This window comes from Nuphar pumila, chromosome 7 (genome assembly GCF_984573655.1).
Source record: "Nuphar pumila chromosome 7, dmNupPumi1.hap1.1, whole genome shotgun sequence".
Lineage (NCBI taxonomy): Eukaryota > Viridiplantae > Streptophyta > Magnoliopsida > Nymphaeales > Nymphaeaceae > Nuphar > Nuphar pumila.
In genome coordinates this window covers 91,556,114-91,576,359 of record NC_143255.1, presented here as the reverse complement: position 1 = coordinate 91,576,359, position 20,246 = coordinate 91,556,114, and the positions used below count along the sequence as shown (strand labels likewise).

At 39.7% G+C, this 20,246-nt stretch overlaps 1 protein-coding gene across 1 annotated transcript; it reads left to right on the top strand.

The window, feature by feature from the left end:
* Positions 1–2,899: 2,899 nt before the first annotated feature.
* On the top strand, positions 2,900–18,715 carry LOC149832468 (putative metal-nicotianamine transporter YSL12). Its single transcript, XM_090014512.1, has 7 exons — positions 2,900–3,316; positions 9,879–10,042; positions 10,135–10,232; positions 10,826–10,960; positions 11,455–11,644; positions 11,730–12,013; positions 17,708–18,715. The coding sequence occupies exons 1-7, from the start codon at positions 2,962–2,964 to the stop codon at positions 18,519–18,521; spliced, it is 2,040 nt and encodes a 679-aa protein (XP_089870638.1). The 5' UTR covers positions 2,900–2,961; the 3' UTR covers positions 18,522–18,715.
* The last annotated feature ends 1,531 nt before the right edge of the window (positions 18,716–20,246 follow it).

The following is a 20,246-nucleotide window of genomic DNA, read 5'->3' as shown; positions in this document are numbered from 1 at the left end:
AGTCCATCCCTACCTTCTTTCAGGTATGGGTTTTGATTTTTACCTTCATCACGGGTCCATTCTCAAATTTATGTCTTCCATACTTGATCTAAAAGGGGGCAAGTTCAAACGAATCCCCATTTTCCCTCGGTCAACTTCTCATCCATGGTTATATGTATTTTTGGTAAAAGTAAGCTCCTTAAAATTATATGTGATATGGCTACAAACAATAAGTACAATGCTAGGCAGGCATTTTGACAAAGTTTGTGTGGTATATTGGATTTCTAAAGGAGTCTGGGGGGTAACGTGATATTTTTTGACGACCAGACTGGAGCTTTCACACGAGATATTTTCGCTTACGTTTCAAAGGCGTCATCTACGCCGTCCGACAGCACATTTAACTAGAGGTGTTCGTTTCAAAACGGGTCGCCTAAACGGGCATAACCGACTCCAGCTTAAACGGATCTAGAGGTGTTCGTTTCAAACCAAAAATAGGGTCTGGGTCTCCTTACCAGATCTCATTACAGGTTCTAATTTTGTCTGTAGGATAGTTCAAAGGAACATATGGTTGGTCTTCGTCAAAATGTAGATCGATGTCCTTTCTATATTTATTCCTGCCACTTTTCGTGTTGATGTTCTTGGATCCGGGCCTAATCCCTACTTGTTTGAATTTGCATGTAAAATAAGTTCATTTCATGGTAAAAAAAAATATGGGGATGTTTTGGTGACATCGAAAGGAAAGATGATTTATCAAATCTGATTTTTTTTCAGAAGTACCAGGTTTGGATCCAGTTATTAGTGCCTCGTTACCCAGATCCATAGTTCATAGTTTGGGTTTAGAGATGGAACAGAAAATAGCCATAAAAATTTGTAGCATAATTAGCACCGTCGATGGGTCAGGTCTATACTGGGTACCCACCCGAACATGAATTATTGGGTATGGGCATAAAAATGTTTGCCCTAGCCCGACCTGAGCAATATGTGGACCAGGCTTGGCTTATGATTTTTGCTGGGTGGTCAACCTGACCTGATTTTTCTGCCAGGTACCTGACCCGACCCGACCTGAGTCTTTTATATGTATTTAAGTAAAAGCAAACTTTTAAAATTCTTGGATCCGGGTTTGATATTTCATTTTTGTGAGCTGACAAAACCCAAACCCGACAGTTTGTTATTTGGGCTTGTTCATGTACCCGACCAGTTGACTGCCATTCTGCTATGGGTGCAAAGGGGTTGGATTGGGGTCTCATCCTACCAAACCTGAATCGGAATAAAAAATGCAAATAGTAGATCTGAATCAAATCTTGAATATGAATCTTAAATACAAGTGATAATACTGGATCCAGAAAAATAGAAGAAAAACAAGCTATTTAGCTGCAAAAAATGCAATCTGATTGAATTTTGATCCAGAAACATATCCGAATGCATGTTCAGGTCTTACTTAGGGGATCCAAATCCTGATATAACATGTTAGACTCGCGTAGCGATTTGCGGATCAAATAACCGTTGGTAAATCTTGATACAAACATCGCATAACGATTTGCAGTTTTTTTTTTCACTACACTATTTTTGTAAATCGCTACTCGATTTAGCGATTTTCTATTTTTTTTTTCGCTATGCGATTTTCTTAAATCGCTACTCGATTTAACGATTTTTTTGCTACATGATTTTCGTAAATCGGTACTCGATTTAGCGATTTTTTATTTTTTTCACTACGTGATTTTCGTAAATCGCTACTTGATTTAGCGATTTGCCATTTTTTTTCCGCTACGCAATTTTTGTAAATCGCTACTCGATATAGCGATTTACGAAAATCGCGTAGCGATTTGCCATTTATTTTTTTTCGCTACGCGATTTTCATAAATCGCTACTCGATTTAGCGATTTGTAATTTTTTTTCGTTATGCGATTTTCGTAAATTGCTATTGTGTGTAAATCATAAATCGCAATGCCGAACTCCGCTCCCTTGAGCACGATCTTCGTCGTGATAAGGTTGTAGTCGCCAACCGTCCCGATGGCAGTCTTGAGGTCTATGACAGGGAATTCGAAGAGGAACGTGTCATTTCCGACGTTGGCGGGGAGGTGGGTCATGTCGAAGAGCACGACACCGGAGGTCGAGATGATGACCTCGCAGTGCCAGAACTCGAGGAATGCCCACCAGAACTTGATGGTGCGAATGCTTGTGTTGAGCAGCATCAGGGTAGCCTGAAAGGTATAACCCTGATGAGAAGTATTGTCGATGTAAAGGTAGACATATTGTACTTTGAAAGACTTCGTTGTAGGTGTATTAGAAGAAAATTCTATTGTAGGTATCCATCGAAGACGGTAGAGGGGCCGACGCAGTCAATTGCTCGCTGGATGAGGGCAGCATCCCGATCATTCCTAGTAGGAAGGCCTTAATTTTTTTTTTCTCTCTCTCAATGAAAAGTTTAAATGAAAAAGAAAATGAGCGCTTCAAACTCATTTCGCTGTTTGGACTTTTAAGAGTTAAGATCATTCTCGACTCTTTCTGGATGAAAGCCATTTTTTTTCTTTTCTCGTCGTTTGTTTTTTTTTAGTGAAAAACATTTTTATTATTTTCTCGAACCGTTTGTTTCGTGGCTAGAATAGCAAGAAAGAGTACTTGAGTATTTGCGATCGCACAGGACTCTATGCTAAGTGATGCGAATACACGGAAATACGAGCCCACGTGGCGCTCATTCGGACCCGAACACGAACTGTGCGTCTTTTGGGAAAAACACACACCGTGAGTTCCAACAGGGCGGCCTACAAACACCCGCTAATAAAGGACTCCCTCTCCTCTCCATCTCGGGGCAATCTCAACCAGGAGAGCCCCTCCCCTCTCTTCTCCTCTCCCTCCCCCTTTTTGGAATCCTAACTGTAATTCTGCCCTCCTCCCTCCGTTTATTTGCCCCCACCCCCCCTCTCCAACTTCGGCAGATCTATTAACTCCAGCCGCTTTCTCTCTTTCTCTATCTCTGTGGAAATGGAGGAAGAGGGGCGCCGACCGGAGGAGAAGGAGGAAGCGGCGAGGTTGCTCTCGGTCGAGCAGGTGTTCGAGAAGGAGACGGTGCCGCCGTGGCAGGAGCAGCTCACCCTCAGGGCGTTCGTGGTGAGCTTCGTGCTCGGCTTGATGTTCTGCGTGATCGTGATGAAGCTCAACCTCACCACGGGGATCATCCCGTCGCTGAATGTGGCGGCGGGGCTGCTTGGCTTCTTCTTCATCAAGACGTGGACCAAGCTCCTCCAGAAGACGGGCCTCCTGAGGCAGCCCTTCACCAGGCAAGAGAACACCGTCATCCAGACGTGCGTTGTCGCCTGCTCTGGCATCGCCTTCAGCGGTGAGCATCTCCCTCTCTCTCTCTCGGTGCTTCTTGCGCTATCCGCTAGCGGCGCGGGAAAGATTGCATTTTTCTTTACTGTTTGTCTTTCTCTCCATGTTCCCTGGTAGCCGCTAGTGGCAAGAGGAAGCCTTCGGAATTGACAGTAAAGATCGATTTTTCCTGGTTTTCTTTTTGCCTCTTTTGGTTTCAGGGAGAGGATTGATCTAAAGCCTGGTTCTTGAGAGAATGCAAGCGAATCTCTTGGATCGAGTTCAATCCACGGTAAAATTGGCCGCTAGCGGCTAGGAGCACCGGATTCCCAAAGCTTGCCTTAGTTTCTTTGAAGGTAGAAGTAGCGATCTAAGCTCCCGATTCCCGTACTGTGCAATCTCTTTCCATCTAACCGCTAGCGGGTAGTTCCAGTTCTACTGCGTTAGCTAGGTTTCAAATTTTCACCCTCCTTTTTCACGATAAAGATAATGAGACGACGCAGGTTACCGTTCGTCGTTTGTTTTAGGGCGGTGAGGCTTCGTTCCCTATAAGGCTCTAACCGTTAGCAGTGAGAGCCAAGATGGCGACCGTGGGTCCCTTTCTTTCTGTAGATCCACCTCCTTTGGGATTGTCTTTTTTCGGAAGCCCAGTATGTTGTCAGTATCGGCCCTTCGATTTTCAAAACGATTAAGAGAATCGGCCATGATCTGAACCGGTCACTTTGGGTTGACATGTGTCAGAAAATATTAAGGGTACGTTTGATTGTATTTGAATGTGATTTAAAATCTCATTTGCATGGGTAACCAAACATGGTGATTTGAAGTCTCTTGTGATTCCAAATCACATTTTGAATCGTATATGTGACATTTGATTTCATCTCACATGAGATGCAACCAAACATACCCTAAAAATATTTAAATTATTTTTAACAATATTTTAGCATTTTTTGAAAAAAATAAACTGAATCAGCCATGTTTCCTACCGATTCAGGCTGGTTCGCTACGATACTGAACATTTGTGAAAAGTTGTAATATTTTAAAATTTTCTTCTTAAGCGAGATGTAATGTTATATTAGAATTTTTTTCTGTCTTTTTAACAGTTATAATCAAAATCATATCCGCACATGCTTATAATCGGATATAGTTTTGCCTTTCCAAATCCTATTAAATTGGTCAGATTTGGTTAGATATTGAATAAAATAGGATCCATTGGCATCCTTAATTGTGGAGTGTATGGAAACTTGCCATGAACAAGGTTATTGTTATTGTTATTTATTTTCTTAACTATCAGTTCTATTGCTGAGTTAAACAAATAAGATTTTAATAATCCAGTAATTACACATAAGAGTTTTCAGAACACCTCATAGGGGCCTCAAAGGGATCTGGTATTGTGGGATGAGACCTAAGCTTCTAGGCAGGTGATCTAAGTTCAAATCCTATGGGCATCACCTCTTGCGCAAGCGGAAGCGTGATGACTTCCCATGGACAAGAAGGGGGGTAAGCCCACAAAGTTTTATGCTGTTAGGACAGTAAGTACAGCAGGCAAAGCCAATGCAGCTAGGCCACCTGATCCTAGGTGGTGTCTCCGTGTTGGTTTTTTTACTACAGTGCAGGTGTCCCTTGCTGCAAAGTTGAAGCTGAGTGAACTTCTCGGTGGGCAAGGGAGACCTCAAAGGGTTTTACCAACCTTTGACCTGTCAAACTAAAGGTATTTATTTATTTTTAAAAAGGTTTTCAGAATCGTAAAACCACTGTTTTGGAATTTGTAGATGGTTGTTTTGGCTTCGTATAGGTGGTTTGGGAGTTGGATTGTCAATTTTGTGACATGGTCTATTTTATTGCATCAGCTTGGCCATTACCAGGAATAGGAATGCAAATGGATCGGATCTAGGATAGAGGTTTTGCAAATTTTGGCTGGTGTGGATCCATGTTTAACTGTTTCGGATTCGAACCATTTGCATTCCTAGCCAGGAGAGTCAGTATTTGTGGAATACCACACTCTGGTCAACGATTTTTCTCTTATTGAAACCCACAACAAGTTTGAGGATAAAGGGTCAGTTCTGTGTCGGGAATCTGAGCCAACCCAAACAAAATTCAGAGTATGGGCATTTAAACGCTGACCAGTATGCTATTAGGCTCGACCCAAACCCAGTCCAAGAAGTATGTTTGTTGGGCTTGAGGGATGATTTTGTCAGGGATGGAACTCAGAGCCTGCCACAACTTAGGTATTTGTCAATGTCACAAATTTCTCGATAGACGAAAACCAAATTTTTTTTTTTCAAAAAAATCTTGAGAAAACACAACAACAACAACTATGCCTTCTTCCCAAAACAATTGGGATCGGTGATATGAACCAAAAAAGAAAATCATTCTGGGTCTTCCACATGAATCCTTCTCCTCCAATCATTTATATCCAATGTCATGTCCTCCGTGAGGTTCAAAGCATTCATATCCTTTCCTATCATCTCCATCCAAGTCTTCTTAGGCCTACCCCGACCTCTTTTAACTAATATATTTTCCCATTTCTCCATTCTTCTAACTAAAGCATCATTAGGCCTTTGCCGAATATTTCCAAACCACCGTAAACGATTCTCTCTCATCTTATTTTCAATGGATGCAACGCCTACTTTCTTACGTATCTTCTCGTTTCGAATCTTACCTTTTATTGTATTTTCACACATCCATCTAAGCATACACATCTCAGCTACACTCATTTTTTGAATATGATGTCTCTTGGCAACCCAACATTCCGTACCATATAGTAAAGTGGGCCTAATTGTCATCCTATAAAACTTTTCCTTCAACCTCAATGGCATTCTACAATCGCACAACACTTCAGTTGCACTTTTCCATTTCATCCACCCAACCTTTATTCTATGATTTACATCTTCATCAATTTCTCCATACTTTTGAATGATAGATCTCAAATATTTGAAACAGTCATCCACCGATATTTTTTGCTCATCAAGTTTCACTACACTCCCATCACTACTTCGTTGCTTACTAAACCGACATTCCATATATTTTGTCTTACTCTTACTCAACTTAAAACCTCTTGCTTCCAATGTTTGTCTCCATAATTCTAACTTAACATTAACCCCATCTCTATACTCATCAATTAAAACAATATCATCAGCAAACAACATACACCACAATACATTTTCTTGAATTGATCTCATGATCTCATCCATCACTATAGCAAATATAAAAGGGCTTAATGCAGATCCTTGATGTAACCCAACCGTTATAGGAAAATTGGTTGTCACCCCTCTACAAGTGCGAACATTGGTTACTACTCCTTCGTACATATATTTAATTATACTAATGTACTTAAGAGAAACATCTTTCTTCATCATTGTCCACTAGAGAACATCCCTAGGTACTCTATTGTTTGCCTTTTCCAAATCAATAAAAACCATATACAAATCTTCCTCTCTCTATATCTCTCAATAAGTTGTCTAAGAAGATGTATAGCTTCCATAGTTGATCTTTCAGGCATAAAACCAAATTGATTCTCCGATATCATGACAACCTTACTCAACCTATACTCAATCACCCACTCCCAAAGTTTCATAGTATGACTCATGAGTTTTATACCATGATAGTTTCTGCAATCTTGTATATCACCCTTATTCTTGGTATACAGGCACCAGAGTACTCCTCCTCCACTCATTAGACATCTTATTTTTCCGCCAAATCTTGTTAAAAAGATTTGTCAACCATTCTAAACCATTCTCACCCAAGCATTTTCAAGCCTTGATAGGTATACCATCTGGGCCAACTGCCCTTCTTAATTTCATTTTCTTCAAAGCCTCTGTAATTTCTTTCTTTTGAATCTTGCGCATGAAGTTACGATTTATCTCATGAAAAGAAATGAAGAAGTCTCCAAGATTCTGAGCATGACTTCCATTAAATAGCTTATCAAAATAATCTTTCTATCTCTCCTTAATCTCCTCATCTTTGACTAAGACCCTTTGCGTTTCATCTTTAATACATCTAACCATACCCAGATCCCTCGATTTTCTATCTCTCGTCTTTGCAAGCCTATAAATATTCTTCTCGCCCTATTTGGTGTTCAACTTATCATAAGCCTCCATATATACCTTATCTTTCACGTTTCAAACTACTTTTTAGCTTCCTTCTTTGTTATCATATACTTCTCCAAATTCTCATTATCACGACACTTACTTAGATTTCTATAACACTTTCTTTTAACCTTAATAGTTAATTTGACATCCTTGTTCCACCATGATGTATTCTTACCTAGCAGTGCACTGCCTTTAGACTCACTCAATACCTCCTTAACTACCTTTCTCATGCCACCCGCTATCTTATTCCACATTGATTCTGAATCCTCCTCGAGACACCAATCAACTTCCTTAACTACCTGCTCTACAAACATTCTTTGTTTAGCTCCTTTTAGTGCCCACCACTTAATTCTAGGATCTATCCTATGTCTATCCCTTTTGCGGCATTTTCTAATTCTAAGATCTAAAATTAAGACTCTATGTTGTGTAGCTACACTTTCTTCCAGTATAACCTTACAATCGATGCAACAACCCCTATTTCTCTTTTTAAGTAGGAAAAAATCTATCTGACTCGTATTAACCCCACTTTTAAATGTTACTAGGTGAGACTCTCTCTTCCTAAACCAAGTGTTTGTTAAGATCATATCATAGGACAAACCAAAATCTAAAATCCTTTCTCCACTTTCGTTTCTTTCTCCTATACCATAGCCTCCGTGGATACTCTCAAATTCATCCTTACTAATGCCTACATGTCCATTAAGGCCACCGCCGATGAAAAGCTTTTCTCCATAAGATATCCCTTGTACTACTCCATCTAAATCTTCTCAAAATTGATGCTTAATGGAATCATCTAAACCTACTTGAGGTGCATAAACACTAATAATATTAATAATATTCGTACCTAATACTAAGTTAATAAGTAAAATTCTATCACCCTTCCTACAAACCTCAACTACATTATCTATAAACTCACGACTAATAACAATTCCTACTCCATTCCCATTCTTATTTATTCCTGTATACCAAATCTTATATCCCCAAGGTTCTATCACTTTTGCTTTCTCACGAACCCATTTGGTCTCTTGTAGACATAAAATATTCATCTTTCTCCTATACATAACATCTACTAACTCTACCAACTTACCAGTTAAAGACCTTATATTACAAGTGACTAACCTAATTTTATGGTCTTGAACTATCTTCTTTACCCCCACCCGGCCAACAAAATGAGGAAACCCTTGCCTATTTGACACCATACCCAGACGCCGGTGTGACGCGTCGCTTCTAGGCGACGACCTAACAACCCTTGCCCATTTATCACTGCTTCCGTGCCTATAGAGTACAACGCGTCGCTCAGTAGGAAACACCTCAACTAAATTCTCATATTGATTCATATTCATAGGGTGTGACTAAGTTTTTATGCTGATTGTCATTGGCCTATTGCAACCCTCCTCCTTTATCCGGGCTTGGGACCGACAGTGTATAACCAAACAGTTATACACAGGCAGAGGAAAACATAAAAGTGCTGATGAAAACATAAAAATATTAAACTTTGAGCTAAGATCACCATATTTCTAAAATTATGATCATTTTCAGACTATCATTTTTTGTTGTTGCATAGTTATATGTATTCTTTAATGTGATTTGATTTTTTAAAAATATACAGCTCAAGTTTGGGTTTCTATCTACCAACTGGGCTCTGCTTGTCTGCTAGAAGCAGTTAGTGCACGTCATCTTGTGTTGGAACGTTTCAAGATCGAATCTCAATGGTATGGTTGTATAACTGGTAGGGTCTACCTAACCCCAGCTTTGTCTTTAGGGTTTCTATCTTCTTGCCTTGACGTAACCGGAATCCAACTAAATGCCATCTAGGCAGGCTTAGGCACGCACCTTCATGGTTTTATATATATATATATATATATATATATATATATATATATATATATATATATATATATATATATATATATATAGAGAGAGAGAGAGAGAGAGAGAGAGAGAGAGAGAGAGATGTCAACTGGCCAGATATCCGACCAATCAAGGCTTAAGCAAACCCACCCAATTAACTAGTCGCCACATTTGGATTTGGGTGTGAGTTCTGTTGTGTAAAAAAAATGAAATCTCAAACCCTGATCTGTATAATTTAACAAGTTTATATTTACTAAACATACCTATAAAACATTTGAGCCAAGCCAAGATGGGTTAGGTATCCAACAAAAATCATAACCCGAACCCAATCCACATAGTACTCCATACCCGAGAGTGTTAATCCAAATAATATTTTTTCTTTGACAGAATTAATCCAAATAATATTCGAGTTAGCATTTTTATGTCGTACCAAGAATTCGGCTTGGGGACTGCTCGGGTATTCTGTAAAGACCCGATCCATTGACAGCCCAGAGAGAGAGAGAGAGAGAGAGATTGAGAGAGAGAGAGAGAGCATTAGAAGTCTTTTCCCATTCCTCTAAGAAAACGAGGTCCTGGCTCCACTATCAATGGGTGGGACTACTTCCTACTTCCAATAAATTCTAAATGTGAATAAGCTTTGTGGACGTTGGGCAGGCGGGTTTGGAAGCTATTTGTTTGGGATGAGCAAAGTTATTGCCTCTCAATCAGCCGAAGGCAATGACGAGTTCAACATAAAGGAACCGAGCCTAGGATGGATGATTGGCTTCCTCTTCGTTGTCAGTTTTGTAGGCCTCTTCTCCGTGGTACCCCTTAGGAAGGTAACCACATTAATTCATGTTCACCAATTTTTTTTCTTTTTTCAAATACTCCGTTCCTGTGCATGCACTAATTTTATTTATTATTTTTGCAGATCATGATTATCGACTACAAACTGACATATCCGAGTGGCACTGCTACTGCTTTTCTCATTAACGGCTTCCACACTCCTCACGGAGCCAAACTTGCTAAGTATTTACCAAACTATTCTTTGTAGAAAAAAATTATATTGTTTTTGCATCTGTTTTTTATTACCCGAAGAAACTCCCTCGGGGGCAGGAAGACCTGGTCGCACTGGCTCAGCCTGCCATTCCTACGGTCGTTGTGCCGGCAGTGTAAAACTACGAGGCTAGAACCCACACCAACCCCCACCCCCGGGGCCTAGGCTGGGCGTCGGCTTGCGCAGAGGGGATAGGAATTGAACCTTCAAGGCTCCACCCCACTACGCCAAGCCCTCCTTGGTGCGTTTTTTGCATGTGTGATTGGACAATTGGAATGACTAAATGAGTGATGGAACAGTTGCTGATTCATACTGAGCTTTGCTTAGTCTGACCCGGCCACAAAAAGTGTGCATAGAAATAGCATTTTTTATTATCGTTCAGGAACTTGTCAATGATCTTAATCATATTAATGAGTGCATTATGAACAGCAAGGATTGGTACTATGGTCTGCGTGCCTTTAAGCTTGTGCTAAGTGATTCTTAGTATTCTTTTAGATTCGGTCACTAATAGTGTGTTTAGGTGCGGTTCTTTTTCATGTAATTTTATTTATTGTGTTTTGTACAGGAAGCAGGTGAGTGTGCTTGGAAGATTTTTCTCTTTTAGTTTTTTGTGGGGCTTCTTCCAATGGTTCTACACTGGTGGCGACAACTGTGGGTTTGCACGTTTCCCTACATTTGGTCTCAAAGCTTTTACGAACAGGTAACTTGACTTCTAAAATTGGTGACTGGGCATGCGCTTTTCAAATGTATAAATTGGTCATGAACAGTCTTAGCAGTTTGTATGAGCTTGGCCTTTTGACAATAATAATCCACCAAAATGTGTATTGAAGTGGTGTTAGTACACAAAATCTATGTAAATTAGATCCCATCAGAAACTGAAGCTGGACCGTGCTTGGAAACAGCAGGACTCGGATGGATGGGGGACAATTCGTCTTTGACACAGGGATACCTTGAAAACTAACTTGTGAAACTGATCGCCATTTGTTAATGTAGCTTCTGATTGTGGGCAATCATGTTTTCCTATTTTTCTCATCTCCTTAGCATGTCTATGAGTAGATGTCTGGTTATCTTCGGCAATGTAGGATGTACATGTCATATTTAGGACGGCACACCTTGTATCTTGTTAACTCATGCCATTTTTCTATGACCATTTTAGATGATTCAGGCTGACAGTTTGATTTAATGAAACCGCAGGTTTTACTTTGATTTCTCTTCAACTTATGTTGGTGCTGGGATGATATGCCCGTATATTGTGAACATCTCTCTGCTTTTAGGTGCAATTCTTTCATGGGGAGTCATGTGGCCTCTGATTGACAAGAAGGCAGGGCACTGGTATTCTGCAGAGTTGCCAAAAAGTTCCCTTCATAGCCTTAATGGATACAAGGTTTTCTTTCTTTCTTTCTTTTTTCTCTTATTTGTTTATGTAAATGATGTTCATCACTTTAGTGATGCATTTGCTATTTTTCTAGATCTTCATTTCCATTGCCTTGATACTTGGTGACGGTCTCTACAATTTTGTGAGTATCTTGCTTCGCACTGCAATCGCATTCTATAAGCAGATGAAGAGGAAGGATACTGCCATAATACCTGTGGCTGGTGTGGCCTCACCGCATGCCATCAGTTATGATGAGCAGCGTCGCAATGAGTTCTTCATGAAAGACAGCATTCCTTTTCACTACGCTATCGGTGGCTACGTTGCTATCATGGCGATTGCTACCCCTGTCCTCCCCAAAATCTTCCCTCAGTTGAAATGGTTAGTGATCTCTCTCTCTCTCTCTCTCTCTCTCTCTCTCTCTCTCTCTCTCTCTCTCTCTCTCTCCATGTGTGCATGCACAAACACACATCTAAGTATATGTCAACGAGTGATGAAACCGAGCCTCCGTACCCTCCATTAACAAATTCTGCATTAAATAATTGAAATATATTATTGTTTGAATGGACTATGAAGAAAATTCTGCATGCATTCTCTTGCATATCTGTAGCGATTTATGAGAGATCGCCATGTAGCAATTTATGAGATGACTCACACCACCATGTAGCAATATGTAGATAGGAAGCGATTTGCAGGTATCACTGTGTAACAATTTACACAGTGTACCAAATGGATCACGAACACGATTTGCCACAAGAAGAAATTAATGTGGTTCAGTCATATTAGACTTACATCCACGACAAACACTCTTGCTCTCTTTTTTTTTATATTTGAATCATCAGGGATACAATATTTATAATACACAACATATAACAAACTTAGAAAAAATCATAGCGGTATGATATATAGTTTCCATAACCAACTTGATACGCAGAGATATTTCTTGTAACCGTCGAGATCAGATCTCGTAAATCAAGGAGAGAGAGGTGAGAAGGGTTATCGTCAACACTCCCCCTCAAGTGGGGTGTAGATGTTTGCATAACCCCACTTGTCGAGAAGGTCACGATGATGATCTCGACTCAGTCCTTTGGTGAATCTGTCAGTAAGTTGTTCTGCACTTTTAGTATATGGAGTAGAGATCTCTCCTCTTTGAACCTTTTTACGAACATAATGACAATCAATTTCGATATGCTTAGTCCGTTCATAAAAAACTGAATTTGCTGCAATATGTATTGTTGCTTGATTGTCACATAACATGGGAATAGGTAGATCGACTGACATCTTCATTTCAGTTAGGAGAGTTTTGGCCCAGGTTATTTCACTGACAGTAGTTGCCATGGCCCTATACTCGGCTTCTGCACTAGATCTGGCAACCACCCCTTGCTTTTTGCTTTTCCAGGTAACCATATTGCCACCAACAAAAAACACAATATCCTGTGGTAGACCTTCTGTCTGAACTTTCTGCCCAGTCAGCATCTGTGAACCCTTGAATTTGATGACAATTGTTTCGCTTGTACCATAATCCTTGGCTCGACGTTCCTTTCAAATACTGCAATATTCGATTTACGATTTTCCAATGTAGTTCCTGAGGAGCATGCATACATTGGCTTGTGAGGTTGACAACATATGTAATGTCTGGTCGAGTAATAGTTAAATAGATTAGTTTTCCAACTAATCTTTGGTATCCTTCCTTATTAACGGTTACATCATCACGAGAGATAATAGATTTTTGTCCGCTTTCCACCAATGTTTCAACGGGCTTACACCCGATTTTACCTGCACTTTTAAGAAGATCTAACGTATATTTTCTTTGAGAAAAAAATAGACCCTTTCTTGAATGAGCTATTTTAATGCCTAAGAAGTAGCAAAGTTTGCCTAAATCTTTTATGTCAAAAGTTTTATATAGAAGTCTCTTTGTTTCTTGAATGCCTTCACCATCTGTACCTGTCACAATGATATCATCCACGTATATCAAGACAATAACCAAGTGATTACTTTCTCCTTTGACAAACATTGAATTGTCAGCATTGCTTCAGACAAATTTATGTTGTTCCAAGCAACTGCTCAATCGATGGTACCACGCTCTGGGAGATTGTTTCAGGACATAAATGGCTTTATGTAGTTTGCATACTCTATCAATATTTTCTTCTTCAGGATGTCCATGTGGAAGTTTCATATAAACTTCTTCTTTTAAGTCTCCCTGCAAGAAAGCATTTTTAACATCTAATTGATAGAGAGGTCAATTGTAATTACAAGCAACGAATAAGAGAATTTTGACGGTATTCATTTTGGCAACTGAAGCAAATGTTTCATCGTAATCAAAACCTTGAGTCTGAGTATACCCTTTAGCCACCAACCTGGCCTTTTATCTCTCTATAGTCCCATCATTGTTATGTTTTATCTTATATACTCAGCAACATCCAACTGCCTTTTTTCCAAGAGGTAAAGAAACAACTTCCCAGGTCTTATTTTTATAAAGATCTTGTAGCTCTTCATTCATAGCTCAAACCCATATTGGATCAATTCTAGCCTCCTCATATGTTGATGACTCCTTATTCTGAGAAATGCGACTAATGTAGGCTTTGTGAGTCCTGCTAATTTTGTGATACCCAATATAATTTTCAATAGGGTACATAACTGAGAATGTAACATAATCATTTAAATGAGAAGGAGCTCTGGATTGATGCTCTGACCTTCTTAGCAAAGGTTGATTTTCTGTTTCACAGTTTGCCTCTTGCGGAGTCCAAAGTTCTTCCTATGTTGGTTGCAATTTCTTCATATGAGCCGGTCGCAGACAAAACTACTTCTTCCTGAGAATAGTTTTTCTCAAATATGTCTCTAGATGTTGTTTCCCCCTGGCATTGACTTTGCTGAAAGTATGAAACATTTTCGTTGAATTCAACATCCCTGGTGATAAAAAGATGTTGCTCTTCTACATTATAACATTTATATCTCTTTTGAGACGCAAAATACTCCAAGAAGACACATTTGGAAGCATGACTGCGAAGTTTATCCGATCTTTGTTTGGCTATGAATACAACACATCCAAAGGTTCTCATGTGATTTAAACTGAGTTTTTGTCCTTTTAGAATCTCAAGAGGAGAGTGGTTTTCTAGAATCCGGCTAGGCAGATGATTTATAATATAGCAAGCAGTCAGAACAACATCACTCCAAAATATTTTTGGAACATTCATTTGGAATAACAGGGCTCTGGTAACTTCAAGCAAATGATGATTTTTTCTTTCGGCTACTCCATTTTGTTGAGGAGTACCTACGCAGGTAAATTGATGGTATACACCCTTTTGTTATTCAAATTCGTCAAACTGAGTATTCTTATACTCAGTGTCGTTGTCAGATCTTACTATCTTGATTTTTATATCATATTGGTTTTCTACCATAAAAAAAACTCTTTAAATTTATCAAGGACTTCATTTTTTGTCTTAAATAGATCCAGGTAGCCTTTAAAAAATCGTCAATGAATATTAGATAATATCTAAAATCAGAGTAAGACGTCATAGGAGAAGGTCCTCATACATCGGTATGAATTAGATCAAATGGGTTTTCAGCAATATTATCTGATCTAGGAAAGGGAAGTCTAGTCATTTCGGCATATCTACAAACATCACACGAATGACAATCAAATTGAAAATCAGGAAACAAAATGTTCAATGACTGACTTGATGGGTGTCCTAGGCGTTTATGACACAGACATCCTTCATATTTTCCAGCAAGCATGGCCTTTTTGTGTCTTTCAAGCACATAAAGACCGTCTAAAATTTTTTCTTCACCAATCACTTTCTTCGTCGTCCTGTCCTGAAATATCACATTATATGGTGAGAAAGTGATATTGCAATTAAGCTCATTTGTAATTTTTGACACAGATAATAAGTTGGCCGATAGACTTGGGACTACCATAACATCCAGTTCTTTTGCACGATCAAATGGCTGAAATCTATTAATACCTATTACCTCAACTTTTGTTCCATCCACAATGACAACATGCTTGCAACCACAAATTGGTTTTAGCCTGGATTTATCAGTTATGGTCGAACACATATGTTCACTTACTCCTGAATCAATGATCCAATTTTTATCATTGTGATGAGCAAAAATATTACCTGGATTTGAAGGAGAGGATGTGGAGGCCGTTATGTCTACTTGATTATTTTTCTGACAATCGATTTTAAGCAGCTCGACAATATTCTTCAATTGAGTAGACAAATCTTCTGAGCTAACTTTATCATTCGGGTTTGAAGTGGTAGCCACATGACTAGATGGTGCGGCTTTATGGGGACGTCGAGCTGGAGCAGTTCTTGGTTTACCGTGAAGGTTCCAACATCTATCCCGAGTATGTCCAGTTTTTTACAAAAGGTACAAGAAATCTTGTTTCTTGTTTTGTGGCCTGATGACTCATAGTTTTTTGTTGCACAAGCTACAACATCAGAAAAAAGAGCTCTATCGGATGCTTTAGGGAGAGACTTCTCTACATTCATTACTCGACGACGAGTTTCCTCTTTCATTATGATAGAGCATATATTGTTAACCGATGGTAATTTGGTTGATAACAAGATCTGGATTCGAACTTGATCAAATTCATTCCCAAGCCCAGCGACCAATTGGAATGCTTTTTCCTTTTCACAAAGTTTTTTGAAGAAAATCATATCCGTGCATGTGCATGTATGTGACTCATATTCATCCCATAGACGCTTCATTTTTCCAAAAAAGTTAGAGAAATCTTGAGTATCCTTCTTGAGGTTATGAATCTTGTAGGACAATTGATGCATACGAGTTATATTGTTTTGCTCGCTATACATTTATTTAACAGTGGTCCATATTTCTTGAGCGGTATTTAAAAATAAGAAACCCTCAGCAATTCGATTTTCCATCGAATTAATAAGCCAAGACATAACAAGGTCATTGACAGACCTCCAATCACGATATTTGGGGTCATTTATGCTTGGCCTGGTTATTTCTCCATTAATATATCCGAGTTTAGATCTACCCCTTAAGTATAGGGAAACCGATTTGGACCACGAAATATAATTTGTATCATTCAATAATATCTATGTGATTTTTGTATTAGGTACTTGATCCTGAACGAGGATTTGCTCTGTTGATGATGGAGATTGAGGTTGTTTTGATGAGCTGTTTGCCATGAAAAGGAATCACACACAGTTACCAGAAACACGTGACAAGAATGAGAGGAAGACGCAGCAGCCAGAGATCAACTGGGCTCTGATACCATGTAGTGATTTGCGAGATATCGCCATGTAGTGATTTATGAGAGATACCACCATAGCGATTTATGAGACATCGCCATGTAGCAATTTATGAGATGACTCACACCACCATGTAGCGATATGTAGATATGAAGCAATTTGCTGGTATCACTGTGTAATGATTTACACAGTGTACTAAATGGACCACGAACACGATTTTCCGCAAGAAAGAATTAACGTGGTTCGGTTATATTAGACCTACATCCACGGCAAACACTCTCGCTCTTTTTTTTTTTCTTATATTTGAATCATCAGAGATACAATATTTATAATACACAACATATAACAAACTTGGAAAAAATCATAGCGGTATGATATACAGTTTTCATAACCAACTTGATACACATAAATATTTCCTGTAACCGTCTAGATCAGATCCCGTAAATCAAGGAGAGAGAGGTGAGAAGGGTTATCGACTTATTGTCAACAATATCTGTGATTTAAACCTTTGGTTTACAACCCCATAGTATGCGTCGTATACCATGTTGGAATCATGAATCGTGTGAATTTGTTTCCAATCATAATTTGGGAGTCATAACCATGAAACTCAGAATAATTGTTTTGTGCAGTACTGAACCTGGTCATGATTCAGATGATGTGTGAAAATTCCCATAATATATGTACAAATCATCCTCTACATATCAAACCCACTCAGACCTAAATCATAGAAGGGCTTCATAGAACTGAGACTAACAGTTATATCTTAGCATGTTTCTAGGAGCCAAATGAGTGAGAAAAGATACACATTTACAGTGATTGCTTTATTGATACAAACAAAGCTTCAATTTTTTGACAGGTACTATGTCCTTGTGGCTTATATCATTGCACCGGCACTAGGCTTCTGTAATGCATATGGCTGTGGCCTCACTGACTGGAGCCTTGCCTCCACCTACGGGAAGCTGGCCATCTTCATTATTGGTTCCTGGGCCGGTTTGCATCATGGTGGCGTTCTTGCTGGCTTGGCTGCTTGTGGTGTGATGATGAGTATCGTCTCGACTGCATCTGACCTGATGCAGGACTTCAAGACTGGGTATCTGACGCTAGCCTCTCCAAGGTCCATGTTTATCAGCCAAGTTGTTGGAACTGCTATGGGCTGTGTGATTGCACCAAGCGTGTTCTGGCTCTTCTACAAGGCCTTCAAGGTCGGGTCCCCTCACAGCGAGTACCAAGCACCGTACGCGGCGCTCTATCGGAACATCGCCATACTTGGAGTTGAAGGTTTTTCTGCCTTGCCTCACCACTGCTTTCAGCTGTGCTGTATCTTCTTTGCAGCTGCCATTGTGATCAACCTGGTCAAGAACATGTTCCTGCCCAAGAAGTGGGCCCAATATGTGCCGATCCCAATGGCCATGGCGATCCCGTTCTTCATAGGGGGCTACTTCACGATTGACATGTGCGTAGGGAGCTTAATTCTGTACGCGTGGGAGCGGGTCGACAAGGCGAAGGCAATGGCATACGGGCCCGCTGTTGCATCAGGGTTGATATGTGGGGATGGGATATGGACATTGCCTGCATCTGTACTATCTTTGGCCAAGGTGAAACCACCAATCTGCATGAGGTTCTTTTCTAATGCACTTAATGCGCAGGTAGATAACTTCTTGTACGGTTAGGTAGTATATCCCAAATGGGGTGCTGGAACCGGAGTTTTTTTTTGTACAGGCACTCTTAAATCTGTAAGAGTGGGGCTTGAATGTAGGGAGTTGGATAATCAAGTAGGGTTGGGGTGTTGGCTATGGAATTGTGTTGTTCAAAAAGGGCCTTTTAAGCCTGATTTCAATTAGTAAATCTTCTTATTCTTTAACAATGAGCATGTTGATTTCACACCTCCAGCCATGAGAATGGTGATATGAGCACCAACGGGGGAGCTCTGGGGTGGTTGGTAGGAGCTGCCAGTGCACGTCTCCTTGTGGTGGGACGTTGCAGGTTCAAACCCCAGTGGTATGTTGAATAATAATTGGTGGGGGGTCTGCTAACAGCAGCTTGCCTTTCAAAAAAAAAAATGAATGGTGATATGAGTGCATGCCAAGATGTTAAAATTCAATATTTTGCTTAGCGATCATCTGTTAATCTTGGAAAAAAAACATGCTGCACGAAAAATAAATTTTTTAAATTCTAGATGGAGGGAATTACCGTTAACTGTTGAAACAAGACCAACTGAATGAATTTGAATATGAGGTGTTAAACATGTTTTTAAAGTGCCACCAAGGGCTCTGCTCATCTGGTAGGGGCGACTTGTTAATGTCACCAAGTTGACAAGACATCACAAGTTCAAAACTCAGGGGTCGAAGCTAGTGCACTCTCCCATGGTCAGGGGAGACCTCAAGGGTTTTACCAGCCAATGTGTGGTAGGTGATGGGGGAGTTTATCCCTCGATTATTCAGAAAAAAGTTCCACTAGCATGATCTTTAGGCAGTAATGAAGTTTAGCATGCCTGTTATCTACACTAAATCAGGTGCAATCACGTTGCACCCAAAAACAAAAGTGACACCCATCTCACTACATCACATGCTGCTGCACCCAAAAAAAAGTTTGTGGTTGGTGTTGGATTTGTTTGAGGATCCACTCTGGATCCACAGGTCCATCGACCCACATTGGGTGACGTGCACAATAAGGAAGGAATGACACACGTTGGAAGCATCTAGAGAAACCCACACGACTGGAGAGTCCTAAAGTAACTAGGAGGCACATACGGTTGAAGAGCAAAAATATCAAGGCATCCAAGAGTAAGAGAATCCAAGATTTTGAAGAGTCCCAGTGTGTCAAGAATCAAGACTCATCCTTGTAACATGTTTCCAAAAGCAACAACTAACAAGAGACCCATCAGTTGAATTGTTAAATGGGTCTCTACTTCCCTCATGTGCACTATAAATACACTTTAAGGGAAACTCCTACACAATTTTCTGAGTGTAGGTGAACTATCTGTGAATGTAGGTCCTTTGACCGAACCACGTTAAACCAAGTGTTTATCTTTTAGGGTTAGGTGATAGCTTGAAGTTTTAACAAGTTTTCTAGGGTTTTCTTCTCTTTTTTTTGCCATTTTATTTTGCTACTTGTATACATCATTTCTCAAGATCATTTAGTCGATTGCTTTGAATCGATTCAGTCTCATTGGTATTGATTTTACTGGTGAAATTATTAATGACAGTTTGCTACAATACTTGCGAGCCATGCAAAGGGAAAAACACTATAATATTAGCAGATTCTCTCTCTCTCTCAAAAAAGAAAGAAAGAAAAGAAGGTAGTGTACTGCTCTAGGGAATGCTCAGGAAAATCTTAAAATTGTTTGTCTACGTCTGTATGGGTTGCTGCCAATTAAGGGCAATGTCACTAGCACT

Bases quoted from the DNA above. Each gene is read 5' to 3' on its own strand.
- LOC149832468 (XM_090014512.1), top strand. From the start codon at position 2,962: ATGGAGGAAGAGGGGCGCCGACCGGAGGAGAAGGAGGAAGCGGCGAGG. The intron at 10,043-10,134 runs GTAACCACATTA...TTATTTTTGCAG, and splicing joins CCGTGGTACCCCTTAGGAAG to ATCATGATTATCGACTACAA. The intron at 10,233-10,825 runs GTATTTACCAAA...TGTTTTGTACAG, and splicing joins CACGGAGCCAAACTTGCTAA to GAAGCAGGTGAGTGTGCTTG.